General features: G+C 32.9%; 1 protein-coding gene across 1 annotated transcript; it reads right to left on the bottom strand.

The window, feature by feature from the left end:
- Positions 1 to 5,470: 5,470 nt before the first annotated feature.
- LOC129909108 (ras-related protein Rab-18) lies at positions 5,471 to 22,238 on the bottom strand. Its single transcript, XM_055986068.1, has 3 exons — positions 22,003 to 22,238; positions 5,659 to 6,091; positions 5,471 to 5,593 (listed from the first exon to the last, which is right to left on the bottom strand). Exons 1-3 carry the CDS (start codon positions 22,059 to 22,061, stop codon positions 5,501 to 5,503), a joined length of 585 nt encoding a protein of 194 aa, XP_055842043.1. The 5' UTR covers positions 22,062 to 22,238; the 3' UTR covers positions 5,471 to 5,500.
- Between the last annotated feature and the right edge of the window lie 520 nt (positions 22,239 to 22,758).

Below are 22,758 nucleotides of genomic sequence, written 5' to 3' on the forward strand. Positions count from 1 at the left end.
TTTTAAATAAAAAAGCAAAAGCAAACTTTTTGACAGACAGTTGTCAAAGTTAATGTTCAGTGCTGCCAAACTTTAACACGGATTCCAAAAATCTCGATGTCGTTTTTTTGCACAAAATCTATATAGATAAACAAAAAAACACACCTACGGCCATATTATTCACTAGTTTAAAAAATACATCTGGATGTAAACAATGTCAAATGTCAAAAATAAATCCAATTCCATAATATTCACCACTTAAATCCAATCTTAAATCCAATTTTTTGAATCCAATCTCGTTAAATCCAAACAAATTTAAACTGCTCTCTGGAGGTCTGTTTAACTTTATAAATCCAGATGTAAAATTCATTTTCACAGTGTTCAGTTGTTTTGTCAAGTATTTTGTGAAGGAAAAATAAAGATAAATCCAAATTTAACAAAATTTATTGAACAATCACATAATTTATTTTGAGTGAATAATAAGAACAAAAAATTAAATCCTTGGATTTATGAAATTCAGATTTAATGGATTGGATTTAAAATTAACTTTAATCCAAACTAAATCCAGAGTGAATAATATGGCCGCTAATGTCGTATGTTACATTCGGCTACTTTTGGGAAAACGCAATCAAAGTTCAGAATTTTTTTTCTCGAAAACTGTACGGTGAATTTTTTTTTTAAAATATCATGGTATATACAGAAAACATTTGCCTATTGAATTGCGTTAGAATTATTTCAATATTCCAATCCAGAAACAAATAATAGTCAATTTTGTCCAATATGCCGTTGTCGTATGTAACGTTTTCACAGAAAAAATTTGTTAGTCAAACACATACGACAAATTGATGACACATACGACAAAAAATAAACAAAGTTTAATCCTACACTTGTTTACGACATACGACATAAAATAGAAATCAAGTTCGATGCGAAAAAAAAACACATAGAACAAGGTTTTTTCTTTTTAAACGGTTTACGTTAATTTATTATTTTAAAGTAGAACAACTTAACCCTTAATTCTTAAAATATATATTTTTTTTGTTTAAACAAAAGAAAAAAACTTAAAATAAAATTTAATTCACAGAAAAAATAATATTTTTATGTTATTTTTCAAAAAATTTTAGAACTCATGAGATGAACTTTTAATTCTCGGCCATTCCATTCGCATTTTTAGGACATTTTCACGCTTATTATCCAGTCTATCTCGTTGAAGAAGCAATCTTTTTTCTTGAAACTTGGTAGGTCTTAAGGGCACATTATAAAGTTGAAGTTCTAGAAGTTTCAAGAAAAACGAATTCAAAATAGCTAAATTATTAATAGACAAAGACGGTAGATTTGTACGCGTCTTCTCCGTTACCGCTTTATCTGTGAATAATTTGAGTACATTAAATTAGTTTTTCGGGAAACTAGTAGAACATCAACTTTATCATGAGCCCTTAACACCTACCAAGTTTCAAGAAAAATGGTTGCTTCTTCAACGAGATAGACTTAAAACAAAGTCAATGTTTGTGTCTGCTCCGTGTGGAATGGCCGTTCTTAAAATACCTATACTTTTTTTTGTATAAACAGAAAAAAACTTAAAATCACATTTAAAGGCTTAACTACATACACCACTTTTTGAAAAAGTACAAAAGTGAAAAGATTTTTTTTCTGGATATCGCAATTGTTTTGTGATAAAGAGTATAGAAATTATATTTTAGACCAAAAAATAAGCTTTCTGCATCATTTGTTTTAATTTTTCAGGCCGAAAAACTATACAAAAATGCGTTTGAAAATTTTCACTTTTGTACTTTTTCACTTTTTGAGCCAATGTAGTTAAGGCTTAACAATATCATGTGCAGCTTCATAAAAATTTCGGAGGGCCGAGTTTTCCTTTTGATTTTCTAACTGGTACGTGGGATCGTTATCTTCATCGTCTGCTGAAAAGTCCTTGTCACTGGATTCAGAACACTCATTGGGCGAACCTAATGGATCGACATCGAGGAATTCATCATCCAATATTTCGTTGCTCATGCTAAATAAAATAAAATCATTAAACCACTTTCTAAGCATTTAGTATGCATTATCATATTACGCATAAAAGCTGAAACACAATCACGCTTTGCCGTCGATTTTGACAACTGCGAAAAGTTCAACTATAGGAAATCTGTGTATCCTCACACAATGACGCTTTTCTTACGTACGCTTTTTTTGACAAACGTAAGGAAACGTAAGAAAGCGAGCAAAAGTTCAACCAGACTGAACTTTTGCTCGCTTTCTGACATTTAACAGACATAGTTACAGTCACCCACATTATTATTGCGCCAAATGTGAATAAAAAAAAATAAATTATTGCAAAACTATGTGTGTTTTTTAATTTCTCTATATAGATTTTGCACAAAAAAACGACATCGAGATATTTTAAATCAAAACAATTTACGTATTAAAAACAAAAAAAAATTAATGATGTTTTAGACTAAGTTTTATTGTTAAAAACAATATATTTTGATTGGTTTTGTTTTTATAACTATAGGATTAAAGAATAAACAAATTTCTATGCATTTTTTAAACACATTAATATCCTTTTTCATTTTTCCACAATTTAATCAAGATAGAGACTTGGCCCAATAATTTTGTGAGTGACTGTGTTTTTTTTATTTGACAGCAGATTTTATGTTGCAATCAGCTGTTCAAAGTCAAAGTGACAGAAGCGCGCTTTGAGGATTTCTCAACGTAACGCAACGAAGCGACGCTCTAAAGCGTGATTGTGTTTCAGCTTTAAAGCTCCTCCCATAAACTTGGCGCAGGTGACTCGTCCGCCCTGCTCGACATCTTAATTGCGACTGAAATAGAAATTACCCTCGTCTGTGTATTTCCTTATGAGACATACGACAAACGTTTACCGAAATTCCAGTAAAATATTGTCGTATGTGTAGCGAAAATAGCACATACTACAATTATTTACCGAACGAAGAAAAACACAGATTTTGTATGAAAAAATTGTAGTATGTGATAATTTTTGTCGTATGTGCACGTTTTCAGTGCACTTACGACAAATAGATACTGAAAATGTTTGTAAACCTACACATACGACAAAATGCATACTGATTATCTCGGAAACGAAGACAGATATCGAAAAACGGATTTCACAGAAAGAAAGAGAAAAAATCAATTAGCAAAACTGCATTCAAATCTCAAAACCTCAATTTTGCACATACGACAATATTTTATTGAGGCGACGACATGGTGGATGGTTATTTGTTGCCGATTAGACTTTTGCAAATTAGAGATACAATTGCTGATTTTTATTATTACCAGGGCAAGGATTTTTATGCACTTAAAAACCCAAAATATGTGCATAAAATATGCACCTTAAATCTGAAAATATGCGCTTAAAACAATGAAAATATGCATTAAAAAACACATTAAAAACCAAAAAATTAACTGAACTCCGCCAAAATTTAAACAAAATAAAAATATAAATAGAAAACATAAAATCTTCTAGAATAAAACACACAAAACATTAAATTTAAATTACATAATAGGTGTGTTTTTTATTACCACCGGTCTTAACTGGACAAAAAAAAAACGCAGTCGGGGCTAAGCAATTTACATGTTAAATGCAACAACACTTTAGCCCCTTGGGCTTAGTTGTTTAGCCCGGAGAATTCTCTGGGCTTAACTTTTTCAACAGATTTAAATCTGTGCTACCAAATTAACTTGTTCGTAAATTGTTTAGAATTTGTTTAAAAACATCAAAACTGATGTTTGGAATGACAATTATCATTTCAAATATTTATTAAATAGTTAGTTAAACTTTTTATTTTTCAAAAACATACTAGAAAACCCAAAAGCGAAAAATATGACAACTCTATAATTTTTTGTGTCAGCTGATTTCGGAATATTTAATATGCAGTGCTGCCAATTTTTCTCTGTAAGCCCCGAGGCGTGTTTTTTATCCACTTAAGACCGGTGGTAATAAAAAACACACCTAATATGTATGTATATGCAAACAAAGCATAAGAATAAATTTTTTTACACCACAAAATATTTCCTGAATTTTTTAATGATAAAATTCTGCCTATTTGGCCTGACATAGCTTTTGAACATGGAAAATTACTGTTCAAATTCAGTCGGTGTCATTGGAGCATTTTTGAACGCAAGTATCTCTCTACCCGAAAAGTTTACCAAAACCTCTTCATCGTCAGGTTTCGACGAAACGATTTTTTAGCATTAGGTGTGTTTTTTATTACAACCGGTCTTAACTGGACAAAAAAAACGCAGTCTGGGCTAAGCAATTTACATGTTAAATACAACAAGAACAACACCTTAGCCCCTTGGGCTTAGTTGTTTAGCCCGGAGATTTCTCTGGGCTTAACTTTTTGAAGAGTTTTAAATCTGTGCTACCAAATTAATTTTTTCATAAATTGTTTAGAATTTGTTTATAAACTTGAAAACTGACGTTTGGAAGGACAAAAGGTATTAAAATAGTTTTGCTAGCATACATTTTTGTATCTCTTTGTAAAACATACATACAAAATACAAGAAAAGGACGAAAGCGAAAAATATGACAACTCTAAATTTTTGTTGTGTTTGCTGTTTTCGGAACATTCAATATACAGTGCTGCCAAGATTTCAGGTTAAGTCCCGAGGCGTTTTTTTTGTCCAGTTAAGACCGGTGGTAATAAAAAACACACCTTCTGTTGTTTTTCAAGTTATTTGAAACAAACCGTTCGCACAAGCGAAAACGTTTGTTATTCACCCCCTTTCGCATTTGATACTATCAAGTCCTAAAAAAAACTCATCTGAGAAAATTTGCTGTTTTTTTTTTTTTAAACGGCCGTTTATGCACCAATATGCGTCTTTTTTGGGTCAAACTTTGCAAAATTCCAAGCCCCATAAAAAGCAGGTTACTAATCCCAAACGTAGGTATAAAATTACATTTTTGTGCGCTCTGAGTCGATTTCTTTCAATTAGGATACAAATCTAGCTTACGGTCTTTGTGGCTAAACTAAGCGTCCAATGCCCCTGAAAGTTGCAAAATTAAAAATGCTACCAAAACCAATTTTCTCGAAAATAGCTTGATCGATTTTGATTAATCTTTTTGCATGTGGTGTTAAACATGATTACAACGAAGCAACACATAAAATATGTCCATTTCCAGTACAGAATGAAAATTCATTATTTTAATTACAATGACTTGTATGTATATATTTATTCTTTGATTTATATAACAAAGCAGTATGATATCAAAAGTAAATAATTATTTTATATATACAAACTGTGTTGAATTACTTGAACAATAATTACATACTTTAGATATTTTGGTGTGAGTGTATTTTTTTTTGTTTTTGCTTACTTATGATTAGAACAGATAAAATGTACGTTTATAATTATTTATAGTTAAATTATTATGTATATAAAATACCGAACAATAAAACGTAACAAAATAATTTGCTTAATTTATTTATACTAATAATAATATACCCTATGAACAAAATATTATTTAAAATGATGTTTTTTGTTTAGTTTTTTTTTTATATTAACATCTGCATGTTGATTCGACAGCTTCTTCTCCTTCCGCAACATTAATGCCATTGCTTAAGTTCGTATTGAAATCATCGGATGTTATCGTCTGACAAAAATAAATATTTTATATTAATTTAGGATGTAAGCATCGACTTTTAAGGTAATACTCACTTTTCGTACAATTTCCTCAAACACATCGGCCACAGAGACGTTGTTTTTTGCTGAAGTTTCTAGAAATAAAGATCGATGTTTTCGTGCAAATTTAAGACCTTCTTCTCGGGTAATTGCACGTTCCATATCAATTTTATTGCCCACAACCATTGTGGGTACATTTCGGTTATTGCTGTAATTCTCCAATTCCAACAGCCACGATTCCAATTTTTGTAGAGATTCTCTACTTGTTATATCATAGACCAAGATAGCACACTTGGCATTTCTGTAGAAACTTGGTGTTAGACTACGGAATCTTTCAGCACCAGCAGTGTCCCATATGGCAAGTTTAAATTCAACTCCATCAATGTTCATTAGTTTGGTCTTGAAATCTACGCCTATTGTGACATCGTGATTGTCGTCGAATTGATCGTCAACAAAGCGACGGATTAAGCTGTAATAAGAGAAATTATTTTAATAAGAAATAAATGTGTTTGCCATCTTATAACTTTTTGACGAGGCAGTTTTGTTTAAAAAAAAATCGTGTAAGATAGAATGACCGTTACAATCTAACAACATTTGGACTTTTTTGGATGGAATGCTCCTTTCTGGCTCAACAATTATAAGTAAATTTATTTACAACTAGTACCGAAACACACCATGACTCTGACAAAATAATTTATGGACAGAGGACGAAAAGCAAAAAAAAAACTGGTTCAATTTATATTTGTGATCTTTACGATTCGAAATTTAGTGCCAAACGAACAGTTTCAGAGTAATCATTCGGAGTAATTCCGGATAGTCCTGAACGACCAAACGAAAACGCTATAAGTAAAAAAGACACATAGGATTTCAATTATGGTGTGTGTGCATTTTTTGCTTAGTAAGCCCTTTTTGCTTAATAAAATTATAGAAGGCGGATTATGTGCTTTTTTCTTTCATGTTTTTGAGCTAATTCTAGTTGGAAATGTGAATTTTGTTATATCACATAAAAATAAGGTGCTGTTTAACGTTTTCAAAAAACAACGTTTTTAATTTTGTAACGACGTTTCTTTCATGATTATGAACATCATCAGGTTTATTTAATAGTTGCTTTTGTTGTGATGAACATTTAAATTGTACAAGTATTTAACGTACGAACATTTATTTTAAACATTCTTTTTAAACATTCATATTGCGAAAAGATAACATTAATATTGCACTAAAAGTTAAAAAAGAAAAAAATAATAAAAAAGAAAGAATACAAAATAACACTTTTGTGCAATCTAATTGTGAAGATAAAAAATATAGTGAAAAAAATTGTTTGTCGAATATCATCATATGACACATGTTTTTAAGGTATTTTTTGATTGCTCTGATTAAATATTATTGCCGATTAAAAATAAGTGTGCTTGTTTTTTTCAGTTCAACAGGTAAAATATAATCAAAACCCATGTGGAAAACATGATACACTGATGAAATTTGGGATGAAGGTTTTGGATAAAGAAGGGATAAAGAACTCATAAAGTTATTAAAAATATTTTTGGTGAAAGGGTGTTTTTTTGAGGTGTGTGTGAGAAAGGTGTCATAACAGCTGACATACATTTTGTTAATTTTTTAAACTAAGAATCAATAGAGTCTACAAAATTATCTTGAGTGAAAGGGTGTTTTTTTTTTTAAGAAATGATAAAATTCGGAATTAGTACGACAAAAACTGGGAAAAAATTGTTACACCAATGAAAATTGGTACAAATGTTTTATTTATAACAGAAACCAAGAATTTAAGTACCTAGAAATAAGGGATAAGAGGTACCCTTACGAAATTTATTTAAAATGTCTTTGTCTTTCTCATGGGAATTACGAATAAAAATAATTTTATACATTTTTTTCATGTGAAAGGGTGATTTTTTTAGGTGTAAAGAAAATCTGAGTATATTGAAGAAAGTAAGTATTAATAATGGTAAACTATTGAAATTCAGCAATTATGATACTTTTGAAATTAGAAACAAGAATCTAAAGTGTCTATAAGAATATCATGGTTAAAAGGATGTTTTTTTGAGTGAAAACAAAAAATGATGGGCCACCCTAATGAAATTTGGTGAAAACTTTTAATTTGGGATCGAAAGCAAGAATATAGAGTTTTCATGAACAAAATTTAAATGAAAGTTTGTTTTTTCGAAGAGACAGTAAAATCTGTGATTGTTAATAAAAATCCAAAATTTCGTGTAAAACGTCTATAAACGTTCAATTTATAATCGAAACCAAAAATAAAATGAATCATTAAAAAAAACTTAAGGGAATTCAAATAGAATATTATGTCAAAATTTAAAAGCGATAGGTAAAGAACTTTTTGAACGAATATAAGATTTTTTTTGCATATAGAACATACACCAAACATTTTGAATTCAGCTTAAGATTTCTCAAAGAGGAAAAGTAGTCCCTCGATAATGTGAATTACCGATAGTGCGAATTTCTCTAAAATGCGAATCGCCAAAAATTATCATTGTCATCCATATAATGTGAACTTCGAAAATTTTTAAACTCTGTTAGTGGAGTAACTAAAGCAAATTATTAGGGAACCCGGCCTAACAGCTCTGATTTTGACGATTTTTTTTTTCAAACGTATATTTTATTTGCCGATATTGCCGTATTGTTTTTTAAAATTAAAATTATTTTTTTTTTTTTAACAAAACCATTTTTATTGCTTAAATTTCATAAAACAAATGATAGCAAAAGATTCTCTGGGTAATTTAAGGAAAAAAATATATGGCAGTAAGGGACAATCTTCCATCGTTTGAGCGATAAATACAATTTTCTCACAAACTAACTTCAAACACAAAGAAAAAATATTTGAACACAACGGCAACACCTACAATATTTACAGACAAGTTTTTGAAAAGCGAGAATCTCACTTCTATTTTTAAAATTTCAATCCACTAAATTGAATCAAGAGTTTTCGCGAATTATTAAAGAAAATTGTTTTTTTGATGACAGTTAATTCAAATCAGTCAAATTTTCGAGTTTAAAGTGAAAAATGCGAAAAGTTTTTTTTCAAACTCTTTTGTTATTAACAAAAACAACCATTATGAATATATTCTCTATTGTACTATATTCCGCCAGATATATTTCTTCCATTTCTTTGTTAATTCTTCACTTTTTCCAAAATGAAATTGAAAACCGAATAAAAAAAATGTTTACCCAGTGTTCTTCACCAATAACAAAAAAAAATCCTGTGCCATATAGCAAAAAAATCCCTTTTTTTCTGCGTTGATGGGACATTTTTGTTTTACAATTATCAAACTAAGGGTGTGTGTCAATTAGGCTGAAAACCCCGATCAGAAGCGTAATGAAAAATATACCAAAAGTAAAACTAAGTGCGCTTCTACACGAAGACGCAAAACGCGAGACGCACATAAGAGGAAGGGAGAAATAAAGTTCAAAAAAAGGGAAGGAAGATTTTCTCCCGTGAGTCTCCGGTAAAAAATTTTGTGACTCTTTTTGACATTTCTCTTTGATCTTGTTTATTTTTTGCTGTTCTGATTTATTTTATTTCGTCGGTCGCGCAGTCTTCTTCATCGGTTGTGTATAATTTGCGTGTATAGTAACGTTTTTAATTTATTCAAAAGTTTTCGTTGCACATTAGAGTGACCGCAAGAAATCGATTTTCGAAATTTGGTCGGGGGAACCCCATAAAATGTTCCGCCTTTGCAGATTTTTAGATAGCCAAAATTTCAGCTCGATTGGATAACTCTAAATGGTGCCGACACTCGCTCAAAGTATCAAAAATCTCTGTTTTTTCACTGTTTTTCGAAGAAAATTAGCTCTTGCTAAACAGATCGGGTTATTTTCACTTTTTATATATTTAATTAAAGGTAGTGTTGCTACACATAATTCAGATGCTAAATTTGTTTAGTTTTACTAAAAAAGAAAAATTTTGTCATCAATTTAAATTTTCAGTACTTACCTCAAAAAGAGCTGAAGTGCAAACTCGATTTAAAAAAAACATTTAACACTGTGTAAAATTTTTGACTCTATTGAGGTGAACAAAAAAATTTCAGCTGTATGGCTTATTGTTTAATATTTTTCTCTGCCTCTTTTCTGCTATGAAACTCCTTTTTAATAAAAAAAAAAAAACAAAACAAAACCATCTGCAAAAAAATTTAACTCAAATTTAACCAGGTCCCAGAGCCCAATAAATTTTTAACAGCTGAAAATTTTTTATTCACCTCAACAGTGTCAAATATTTTACACTATGTGAACTATTTTACGCAATTCACACACGGCCTAAAAAACAAAAAAAATAACATCGTGTTACATTTCTTATACATAATTAATGAAGTAAATACTAAAAAAATTTAATCAACAGATTTACAAAGTAGTTTTGGAAGCATCAGGATACAATTTTCGGCACTCACTGACTACTTAAAGTACATATTGTTTTTGTTCCTCATCTTTAGTTAAAAGGTTATTAAAATCCGTTATTAATTTGACTCCTCTTTCTGTCATGTCATTTACGACTTTAAGTGATTGCACTTTTTTAAAGCCTTCTTTAAAAAGCGGGTTTTCGGGCCAAAGATTTGGAGGTTCTTTGAGAAAACTTGTGTCTGTTTTCAATCGGCTGAAAAAGTTCAATGTTTCTTTGTTCACAATATTTTTTAACCCTGCTGTGAAAAATTGTTCATCTTCATGTGCCTGTAGCTTTGGATTTACTGTTCTGTTGGTTTCCGTTTCACTGGTTTTCAAAATTATGTTGGCCGTTTCTAATTTTGTTCGCCATCTGGTAAAGTTAGGTCAAAGAACGCCAGACCTGCCTGCTCTGAACTCAAATACCATAAATGGTTTGAGAATTTAGCAAGAGCCTTCTCTGAAATATCTTTGGCCCAGAGATAGAGAAACATCCATTCTATCCCAATCCGCAGAATAAAACAGTTAAAAAAAGTTTAATTTTAAATCGAGTTTGTACTTCAGCTCTTTTTGTGGTAAGTACTGAAAATTTAAATTGATGACAATATTTTTCTTTTTTAGTAAAACTAAACAAATTAAGCATCTGAATTAGGTGTAACAACACTACCTTTAATTAAATATATAAAAAGTGAAAATAACCCGATCTGTTTGGGAGCTAGAGCTAATTTTCTTCGAAAAACAGTGAAAAAACAGAGATTTTTGATAATTTGAGCGATTGTCGGCACCATTTAGAGTTATCCAATCGAGCTGAAATTTTGGCTATCTAAAAATCTGCAAAGGCGGAACATTTTATGGGGTTCCCCCGAAAAAAATTCGACAAAAAATTTTTTCTATGGGAGTTGCGGTTACTCTATTGCACATAGACCCCACTGGAGTTGTTTTTTTTTTTGTACATTTTGGTGTTTTTTTTTAGAATTAAAATACATAGTCTGCTTCTACACGAAGACGTAGATGCACAAGATGCACATAAGAGCAAAGGAAAAATTGATCTTTCTGTCTCCCTTGTTCTTTATGTGTATCTTGTGCGTCTACGTCTTCCTGTAGAAGTCATCATACGAAAACAAGAACAAAATATAAACAAAAAAATAGCTGTCAAATTTGCGTCTTCAAAAAAATACTACGTGTAGAAGCGCGTGACCAGGGTTCGGACTTCAGTTTCAAAATTTCGAAGCAAATTTGAAAAAAAAAGTGAAGTAGATCCCAAGTAGATTTCAAAATTAAACTTTCAGAATATTTATTTACAAAAATTTATTTTAAAAAAATTATTTTTCTTTACTTTTTTTATTATGATCTTTTCCAAAAAACCTTTCTCATCTAGTGGTTGTAACGGTGCTTTGGAATAAAACGGTTAATTCAGCATAATCTAACAAATTTTTGATCAGGAATTCTCAAAAATCAGTCAAAATTACTTTGATAAACTTTATTTATATCTTGAATTCGAAGAATAATTAACCTCCATTCATCATTTGAGATTTCAGTTGATAATCCAGTCAAATAAGGGTTTAACCTCGGAATGAATGTTAGTAGAAATTTTTTTTGCTCAATATCTTCCTTTTGCCATTCTATAACATATCTCAAAAGTCTAGAAAAATCTCATGTCCGCTTGTCGCGATTTCAAGGTCAAATCGCGAAATGCAGATTTTCAAAATTAGCAAAAATAGGCTATGGTATTATATACACATATGATACATGATTTCAAGCTATTTTTTAATGCTGATTTCAAAAAATCAAAAATCAAGACAATCTGACGTCTCTGGAAAAAGTTATACCTGTTTTTCATCTGTCAACTCATATTATTATAACAGTTGCAAGGTTAGGTTAGGTTAAATGGGCTGACAGTTGATCTTGTTACCGTCACACTTAGATCAATGTAGATCCCTTGTGATACCCTGAAGTATTGTAACTTCCTGAAAAAGTGATAACCTATGAATGCTATGGTTGTTCGAGCCATTTGGAGGACTTTACAAAGTTCAGTAGGCTATTGCCTGAAAGTTCCGAAAGTTCTTCTAATTCATTAAAGAAGTAGTTTCCTAAGAATTTTTTCCTAGTGCGACAGAGTGCTGGGCAGTGACAGAGGAAGTGAACAGTGTTTTCCTGTTCGTCCTCATTGCCGCAGCCTCTGCATAGATCATCCGTACTAAGCCCCATTTTCTTTTTGTGGTATCCTAGTAGGTTATGTCCCGTTAAGATGCCTATTAGTGATCTTAAGGAAGGTTTACTAAGTAGTAAGATCTTGTTTGATTTTTTCTCGTCGAAGTTCGGCCATAGTTTCCTGGTGTGACCGCAGGATTCTAGGAGGTTCCATCTTTCATTTGTTTTTTGTGAAATATTGTTGACAATATTTCGTTTTATTTCACATTGTGGGATTCTGATGTTATGGTCTATGAGAGAGGGATCAAGAACTGAGCCCTCCCTTGCAAGCTCATCCGCTTTTTCGTTGCCGAACACATCACTGTGGCCGGGAACCCAGCAGAGTCTTACATTATGCTGCATACCAAGAACCCTAAGCTCTTCGCGACAGCAAGAAACAAGCTTTGACTTGATTAAGGTGGCAGAAATCGCTTTTATTGCCGCTTGGCTATCAATGAAAAAGGTGATGTCAGCAGGTGATATCGCCATCATGGATATTTGTTTAGCAGCATTTTTCACTGCCAATATCTCGGCTTGGAAGACACTGCTGTGATCGGGGAGCCTGAAAGAACTGGCAAGGTTAAGGTTTTCTGAGTAAAAACCTGCACCAACCCCAGTATTCATTTTCGAACCATCAGTAAAGATGGTGATAGTCGACTCATTTGAGAAAGGTACACTATTTTCCCAATCTTGTCTGTTTGGGAAACTGACATTAAAAGACTTGTTGAATTCTAAGTAAGGGGTCATGTAATCTGTACTTACGTTGTTGCCAACATAGTTAGAAAGGATCGTAGTGTGGCCGTTTTGACTAGTATTCCAAATGTTGGTTTGACTGAGTCGTAGGGCGCTGTTTGCTGCTAATTCTTGTACAAATAGATCTAAGGGAGTGAGATTAAGGATTGCTTCCAGCCCTGCGGTTGGAGTGGACCTCATCACCCCCGTAGTGCTAATGCATGCTGTTCTCTGTACTTTGGTTAGGGTCTTCAAGTTCGTGGATTTCTCCAGAGCTTGCCACCAGACTAAGCTGCCATAAGTCAGAATGGGTCTGACAATGGCGGTATACATCCACATGATTATTTTAGGATTTGGTCCCCAGTTTCTGCCAAGAATTCGATTGCATGAGTAAAGTGCAAACGTGGCTTTCTTATATCTTTCTTGAGTGTTAGGACCCCAGTTAAGTTTCTTATCCAAGATCACTCCGAGATATTTCGCTTTATCCGAAATCTTAAGTGGGGTGCCATCAATTTTTGGCACTGCAAAAGGAGGAATTTTCCTTCTGTTTGTGAAAAGTACCATTTCTGTTTTAAGGGGGTTTACTTTGAGACCGCATCTCCTGGTCCAGTTACTGACCTTGGATAATGCGCTTTCTAATTGTTCGCTTACAGTGGTTAGGTATTTACCTGTCGCTAGAAGAGCTAGATCGTCTGCGTAGGCTATAACCTTGACACCGCTGTTATTCAGTTTGATGAGAATCTCATTCATCACCAAAATCCAAAGAAGAGGTGATAAAATACCGCCTTGCGGAGTTCCTCTAGATGCGTACATTTTTATATGTGACCCACCTAATTCACTATTTATTTGTCTGTTTTTCAACATGCACACGATCCATTTTATGACCGTGTCTTCTATTTTAAGATCAGTGAGTGCTTTTTCAATTGCACTATTATGAACATTATTGAATGCTCCTTCTATATCTAGAAATGCTGCGAGGGTATATTCTTTAACCACAAGTGACTTTTCTATTGTTCTGACTGCACAGTGTAAGGCTGTTTCTACACTTCTACCTTTTGTGTATGCATGCTGAAAGGGTGATATAGTCTCCGGTCTTAAATAACTGCGGATATGTATATCGATTAATCTTTCAAGAGTTTTGAGTGTAAAAGAAGTTAGACTGATAGGTCTGAAATCTTTTGGTTCTGTGTAACTGGATTTACCAGCTTTAGGTATAAAGACAACTTTGACTTCACGCCATGTTTTAGGGACATATCCCAGTTGTAGGCTATTTTGGAATATTGAGATCAGGTATGGAATAATGAATTCACTACTTTTTTGCAGCATCAAGGGGAAGACGCCGTCTAGGCCTGGAGATTTATAAGGAGAGAAGGAGTTGATGGCCCAGATCAACTTTTCTTTCGTAATAATTTCTCTAGGAATTTCACAAAATGAGTGCAAAGAGTTTGTGGAAACATTTTCCAATTCAGAGTTACTACCTGGGAAGTGAGCTTGCACCAGGAGTTTTAAGCTGTCTTGACAAGATTCAGTCCATTGGTTATCAGGCCCTTTTAGGGAGCCTATAGGAGTGACTGTTTTGGAGAGGATCTTCCTTAGTCTTGCCGAATGATTTGTACATTCGATAGTACTACAAAAGTTTCTCCAAGAACAGCGTTTGGCTCGTTGAGTTTCTGTCTTAAATTTTCTTTGACTGGTTTTGTAGGATTCCCAATCACTTTCAGCTCTAGTGCGTTTAGCACGATTGAAAAGTTTTCTAGTTTCTTTTCTTAAGTTACTGAGCTCAACTGTCCACCAGGGTGGTTTGTTGTTTTTCTTCGTCGCGGTAATAAGAGGACAACTTTTGTCCAATGCATCGCGTAGAATTCCTGTGAATTCCTCTGTCAATTTATCTAAGCCATTTGGGTCTAGATTATTATCAGTCCTCAGGGGACTGAGGTTCTTAACTATTTCCCTATTGAATACCTGCCAATCGGTACGCCTATTATTCCTAAAGGGCTTATTGTGCCTATCAGCATCAGGGATATAAAATTCTATTAGCCTATGATCGGAAAAAGAGATTTCATCTAAAACCTTCCATTTTTCTAATAGGCAAGTGTCTGAGTTATTCGTCAAAGTAATATCAAGAACCTCTTCACGTGTTTTTGTAACAAAGGTGGGGGTGTTGCCTCTGTTAGCTACCACAAGGTTATTTTCGATAATATACTCAAAGAGGGACTCGCCCCTAGTATTTATGTCAGTGCTTCCCCATTGCACATGATGTGAATTAGAATCACAACCTAAAATGATATCAAATTTGTTCTTACTTGCAAAAGATATCAACGTTTTAGTGATATCTGCCGGTGGTCCTTCTATGCTATCATACGGCATGTAGGTGGAAGATAAGATGAGCGTTGGAAGCCCATCGCGTTCCAGTTTAACCGTAGTCTGGTCAATGTTGCTGTAAGTAGTTAGAAGAAAAAGATTAAACTGTTTCTTAGCTACTATGCATGTTCTAGGGTTACTATTTTGACTGTCAAGATTTGACTTGTACAACAGTAGTTCTTTAGATTGTAGACCCTTGATATTCCCTCTTACAGCCCAGGGTTCCTGTATCAGGGCTACGTCGTATTGTCTACTCTCCATGAGGTAGACAAGGTTAGCAGTTGCGGCTTTACTATGATGAAGATTGATTTGTAAGATTTTCAATTCCATTTATATAATAAAGTTTAAGTTCAACGCATTACTAACCTGTTTTCTCTCGTTGCGAATCAATCTAAGTTTGCACCTAGTGATCCCAACGCGTACCTTAAAGTCAGCCTTCCTCAGGAGTGGTAAAGATTTGTGACTCAATCTCACCACCACTTCGGTGCCATCATTCGTTCTTTCACACTTGACCCATTCCCATTCTCTGCTTAAGAGATCACTATTCAGGGATAGGATGTATCTCTCAAGCCGTTCGCTGGGAAGGGCCGGGCCTTTGACCAACAGCCTTCCAAGAGGTCTGTTGAGATCTTTTATCTCCTTTACGTCGATGAGACGTAGTTCGGCGCCTTGCCATGGAGCTGATGTTTTCTGCAAGAACTCCCGAAGCCATTCGAGAGTCACGTCATTCTCACAGCACATCACCTTGAAACCATGGACAGTCTTGAGGTTACCGAAGAGTGGAACCGTCCAGCTCTTGACGATAGCCTCATTGACTTGCTCCAGGATTCTTAGTTCAAGGAGATGCCATTCGTCTTCAGTCAGTTTACGTGTAGGCTTACCATAGTCAGCTATAGCGACGTGGTGACCTTTTACGTTATCCTGAGAGGTTCTATACTTCTTCTTCGTCTTGTTAGGCGAAGAGCTGGTAGGTGAATTAGCATCGTTCCTAGCTCTTTTGGAGGTGCTAGGTGTGCTTTCAATTCCCTGTTCTGCCACTGCACGTAAACGCTGTTGTGATTTGTCCAGTGCTACTCGCTCTTTTGCCGTGAGGGACTCGGGAGTCCTCTTAGCAAAGCGACGGACAATCTTCTCAGCGTTTCGATTCTGACGGCGGCGAATCTCGCTTTCATCGATCGGTCTAGCCCTGGTCTTTTTGCGTATGACCGTAGCTAGGCTCTGGAACGTCGAATTGATCGATTGGTTTGCGGGATCGGGTTCGGTGGTAGTGTTTCGGTTATCCTGTGGGCTACGGCCCACCAAGTTAGCTTCGCACCCCACCTTACCTTTTCCCTCGACAGTATTGTCTAACTCACCAACTTTACCAGTCGTACCACCAGGCGGTAGGACTGATTTGGCAGAAGAAAGGTTACGGTTTACGTTTACAGATTTGATGGTGGTGTTTTGGGTAACCTGTGGGCTACGGCCCACCAAGTTATCCTTGCACCCCATCTTACCCGTCCCCTCGGTTACAGATAACAGTTGCAAACTTACTGCCGACAAACATTTAAAAGTTATGGTAGATGAACCAAATTTTGCATGAAGATTTTAGAATCCATCATTATTAAAAATCAAAACAATCCATTACAAAAAATATATATACCTACGAAATAATGGTATTTTTTTATGGAGCGGCAAATTTTAGGATATGCACTAAAGAAGATTCTTGTTCATCTAAGGAATAAGTGCTAATAGGCTAATTTTTTTCATTTTAATCTTTGTTTGGATATTCTTAAACTTCCCTCAAAAATCTAAAAAAATCTCATGTCCGCAAGTCCTAATTTTTTTGGTTTGAAAATAAGGTGCATATTTTAAAAAAGTTTAAATTTGTATATGTATACCAACATAAGCGACATGATTTAAAGGTATTTTTTAACACTTATTCCAACAAAACTCACAAACAAGTCAACCTGACCATCCCTGAAAAGTAATGCACCTTATTCATGTTGATCTGACACAAATATCTGAAGTGAAGTTTTTCAATCTTTTAAAATCTGCACCTTATTTTCAAACCAAGAAAATTAGGACTTGCGGACATGAGATTTTTTTTAGATTTTTGAGGGTAGTTAAAGAATATCCAAACAAAGATTAAAATGAAAAAAATAGCCTATTAGCACTTATTCCTAAGATGAACAAGAATCTTCTTTAGTGCATATCCTAAAATTTGCCGCTCCATAAAAAAATACCATTATTTCGTAGGTATATATATTTTTTGTAATGGATTGTTTTGATTTTTAATAATGATGGATTCTAAAATCTTCATGCAAAATTTGGTTCATCTACCATAACTTTTAAGGGTTTGTCGGCAGTAAGTTTGCAACTGTTATAATAATATGAGTTGACAGATGAAAAACAGGTATAACTTTTTCCAGAGACGTCAGATTGTCTTGATTTTTGATTTTTTGGAATCAGCATTAAAAAATAGCTTGAAATCATGTATCATATGTGTATATAATACCATAGCCTATTTTTGCTAATTTTGAAAATCTGCATTTCGCGATTTGACCTTGAAATCGCGACAAGCGGACATGAGATTTTTCTAGACTTTTGAGATATGTTATAGAATGGCAAAAGGAAGATATTGACCAAAAAAAATTTCTACTAACATTCATTCCGAGATTTACCCCTTTTTTCTCCTTATTTTACTGTATTATGAGCTTTATTTCTCAATGCCTCGACCAGATTTAAAATTGAAGTTAAATCCCTTTCTCTAAATTTATTATTTGAAAAATATTTTTCAATCAAAAAATAGAAGTAGATCCTGAAAAAGAGAAGTAGGGAAGTAGATTTTATTTTTTTCCCAAAATCGAAGTAAATCTACTTCGATCGAAGTAAAGTCCGAACCCTGCGCGTGACGCACCGAAATTCATAAAATTTTTCCTTAGGCCTGTTATCACTATTTTTTTCATGGAAATTATCCATTTTTGCCTTGTCACACACACAATTACAAAAAAAAATTACTCTAATTATGTTCTTTCACTCCAGAAAAAGGAGTAAAAATTTAGAGTACTCCATAATAGAGTGAAAGAAAACGACATAAGAAAAAATTTTCCTCGAGACAAGATTTTTCTTTACTCAAGTGACATCCCTATTTTCAATTCTTTTAAGCGATTGCTTGAAAAATTTCTCAACTTACTGAAGTTGAGAATTCCGCTCTAAAACAATGTAAAAAATGTCAAAACAGAAATCATATGATGAAACTAAGAGATTAACCAACTTACTGGTCGTAAAAAATCCAGTCCCTCTCATCTGCCACTATCATATAGAAATACTATTCTTTTAACAGACTCCGACAAGATAAATGCATTTCAAAATTTCTTTTCTGAATTATATGCAGATCATAGTATTTCGTTCAATCCAGTCACTGCACTTGAAGTTTCAACTTCAAAAAGTGCATTTCTCACTTATAATAACAACCCTACCATTTCTTCTTTTTCTCGACTAAACAAATCAGACTTTCCCTCCGAAAATAATTTCATTTCGACTTCCTATATTGAAAACACAATCCTAAACTTAAATAATAAAAAATCTTCGGGCCCTGACAAAATTTTTTTATTAAGAAATGCAACAAACCAATTTTAATCCCGCTAACTATAATAATTAACAACTGCTTAAATAATTCATACTTTCCCAAGGCTTGGAAGGAAGCCATTTTAATTCCAATTAAAAAAAAAGGAAATTGCAATAACATTGATAATTTTAGACCGATCTCACTAATTTCAAATCTGGGAAAAATTTTAGAACGCGCTATTTACAAACAAATTGAACCTTTCTGTGATGACAATAATACTATCCCAAATACTCAATTTGGGTTTAAAAAAGGTCACTCTACAGAGCATGCAATAATGATCTTAGAAAACCACATTTTAGAAAATTTGAGAAGACGAGAATGTACTGTCACATGCGCGTTAGATCTTAAGAAAGCATTTGATTCTATGTGGCATGACGGTCTCATCTTTAAAATGATCTCCTTAAATTTCCCTGTCAATGTTATTAAAATTTTAATCAGCTTTTTATCAAACCGTTATCTTAGAATCAAAATTGGTTCTAATTTTTCAAATCTAGTTCAAGTCCATTCTGGTGTCCAGCAGGGTTCCTTTCTGGGCCCTTTTCTTTACAACATTTTCATTCACGACTTTCCATCTTCGATAGGTGCCTCACGGAGTATTCAATACGCCGACGACACAATAATATTTGCCTCTCATGAAAGACCTCATGAAGGCCTTGAATTAATTAAATCTCACCTTAATCAAGCGATTACTTATTTTGATAAATGGGGCATTTCACTCAACTTCCAAAAGTGTGAATTAATATGTTTCAGAAATGCTTCTCCCAGAGGTCATTACCTGGCAGTAAGAGAGAGTAAGCAACTTAATCTCTCTATTCAAGGCAACACAATTCCACTAAAAAATCAAATAAAATACCTAGGCATAAACCTTCACCATAGATTAAAAATGAACATTCACGCTCGGCTTTCACTTAACAAGAGTAAGGCCGCTGCTGCTCAACTTAAATTTCTATTTCGATCTAGATTTGTCGATAAAAATACGAAGCTTTTTTTGTATAAATCACTTATTCGACCTATACTTGCTTATGGCTTTACTTCTTGGTTCAAAATCTCCCCTACAGTAGCCAAGGAATGCCAAATTTTCGAACGATACATATTACGAAATTGTGTCCATAAATATAGGAGACCTGGAGGAAAATGGTATAGAAACTCAATTATATATGACGAATCTGAAATCAAACCGCTGCTATCTTATCTTTCCGAATTAGCAATCAAAAGAATACATTCATTTCGTTACCACGAAAACCCACTTATAAGGAATTTGTATTCTGAAAATATTAATTTTAATTTAGAAGAGAGATACTACGCTTCTCCAATTAGTTTAGCCAATCCCAACTCTTTACAACTTCTACAACTCAATAATAACGAATTCCTTTCTGACTTCTTCAGGAGAAGTAGCCATGTCATAGATAGAGGATAACAATTCATAAAATTTTGTAAATACTTTTTTTTATCTTCAACCTTATTAAATATTTTATATAAAGATTAAAACTATAACTGATATTAAAAATTATTTGATAAATTACTATACGTTCCATTTGTCAAACTTTAGTCATTTCACTTAATGAATTGACAAATACACAAGCACTTTTTTTATTTTAATTACTTTTTAGTTTTTTTTTATTGTTTATTAGTTTTAAGTTGTATATACGTTTGTCTTTATATCTAGTTTTAAGAAAACCTACATATTTTGTAAATTTTGTAAGTGCCTTTGAGCAGCACTAAAATTGTTCCTTTTACTATATAAGTTTCTTACCTTAACATATTATAGAATTAACAAGTCTATTAATTTAAATATTGAAATGTTAAAGCTAGACCAATTCTAAGTCAGTTTTTTTTTAAATTTACTAATGTATTTCTAACATAAGTACTTTATTGTAATCAAAAATAAGTCTCAAAAAATCTAAATTTGAATTTGATGAAACTAAAGCTCTGAGGTGTTCGATGTAAAATGAAAACTCGAGAAACTCTAATTTTGTTTACAATTGATTGACATGACTCAGAGTGCTCTGGAGCGGGGAACAACGAACAGACCTAATGATACTCTTAGAAACTTTGTCAATTTATGGAAAATGACTGTAACCCGAATAATAGTTTAGAGGTCGAGACCTCTAAAAGCGTTGTACAACTATTGCGCCACGGGTACTACACCTTCAAAAATATATCTAATCTAAGAGCCAATTTATTCACACTCTATTGATCTTAAATTCTCCATTAAAATCAGAAAATTTTAAAATTTGTACGTGATTTGACAGATTTTTAGTTTTCAATGGGGACTTTAAATAAAATGGAGACTGAATAAATTGGGCCTAAGTCGCATACGGAATGGAATAGTCTACTTTCAGAAATCTTCATAACGACCTTCGATTTTGATGAACATTGTTCAAACTGAAAAAGAATAAAATGCGAGAGGACTAATGTCAAAGACAATTTTAACAAGGTAAATTATGGTAAAAATTTTATGTAAAAAAAAGTAAAAACTTTTGGCTTTCATATTTTTACCTATCCCATTTAATAATTTGTTACATTCTATTTCAATTCTTTTTCCCACGTAACCTACTCTTCCCCAATTTGTACATCGAGTTCCTTGCCTAGAACAAAAATAGATTTCTGGTCTCATTTGTTCTCAATTGATACTTAAATTTTTATAACAACAAACAAGGGAACTACATTAAAGTAGTTGTTGATGATTCACAAATTACAAACCACAAAGGTGTTTAAGTTCCAGTAGCAATTCAATTTGGTAAACGAAGGTGTAGGTCGGAGGAAAGCGTGTCATGTAAATGAATAAATAAAATACGCATTGGTAAAGTATGTCCATAATATTAGTCAAGTACCAAAGGTAAAAAGAATAAATTATTTGCCTCTGAAAAAATAGAATTAATTCTACAAAAAATAGAGTTTTTCGAATATAAAAAAGCATTCGACAAACGAAATTTTATAAAAACATGATGAAACCTATTATACCAATTATAGAATAAATTATCTTCTCCATTTAGAGCAAAATATTGTTTTTCTTTGTAGATTTATGATTGTTTAATTAAAAGTAAACAGCGAATTTTAGTTTTTTTTTTTGTTTTATTTATACAAACCTTGATTTGCCAACGCCACTCTCGCCGATTATTAGAATTTTTATTATTCGATCGCCCATTGTTTTGATTGTAAAGTAAACAAATTACTATTTATGAATATTCTTATCAAGGAATTGTGTATGCTGATATGCAATATTATTTAAAGAAAATTATATGAATACTCTTTATTTTGCAATATAAGGCAAAATATAAATTGCTATTAATTTATATTTTTTTTTCTATGACGTTATTTTTTTTTATGGTAGACTGAAATGTCAAACTGTAATGTCGGCAATGTAGTTTGGAAATTTACGAAATGGGTACGTTCGGAAAATCATAGGGTGATGAAAAAATTTGAATGCTCAAAGTCTTTTTACTGCGGTGCGTTCCATTGGTTTTTTTTATGAAGTCTTTATTTGCTGCATTTCGATCGGTGGGTTGAGATATTTTGATATTTTTGAAGGAATATGAAGGTTACACGAATTCAACTATGAATTTGATGAGTTTCAAGAACATTACATAATTTTTCGTATTTTAGTTTTTTCTTTTTATTGAAGTTATTCTTATGGGGACTTTTCTCGAGTCGATTTTTGCCGTGCAGCGAAGCTTTTCGACTCGTTTGAACGTAAGTCGCAGGCGACTAAAGTGACATTCCCCATAGAAAAATCCTAGTCGACATACATATCATGCGGCTAAAATCGACTCGTGAAAAGTCCCCATTATTTTGCGACGTTGAAGTATGAAAATTTATGAAATGTCAAACAGCTTGTATTGAGC

Source organism: Episyrphus balteatus, chromosome 2, assembly GCF_945859705.1.
Source record: "Episyrphus balteatus chromosome 2, idEpiBalt1.1, whole genome shotgun sequence".
Lineage (NCBI taxonomy): Eukaryota > Metazoa > Arthropoda > Insecta > Diptera > Syrphidae > Episyrphus > Episyrphus balteatus.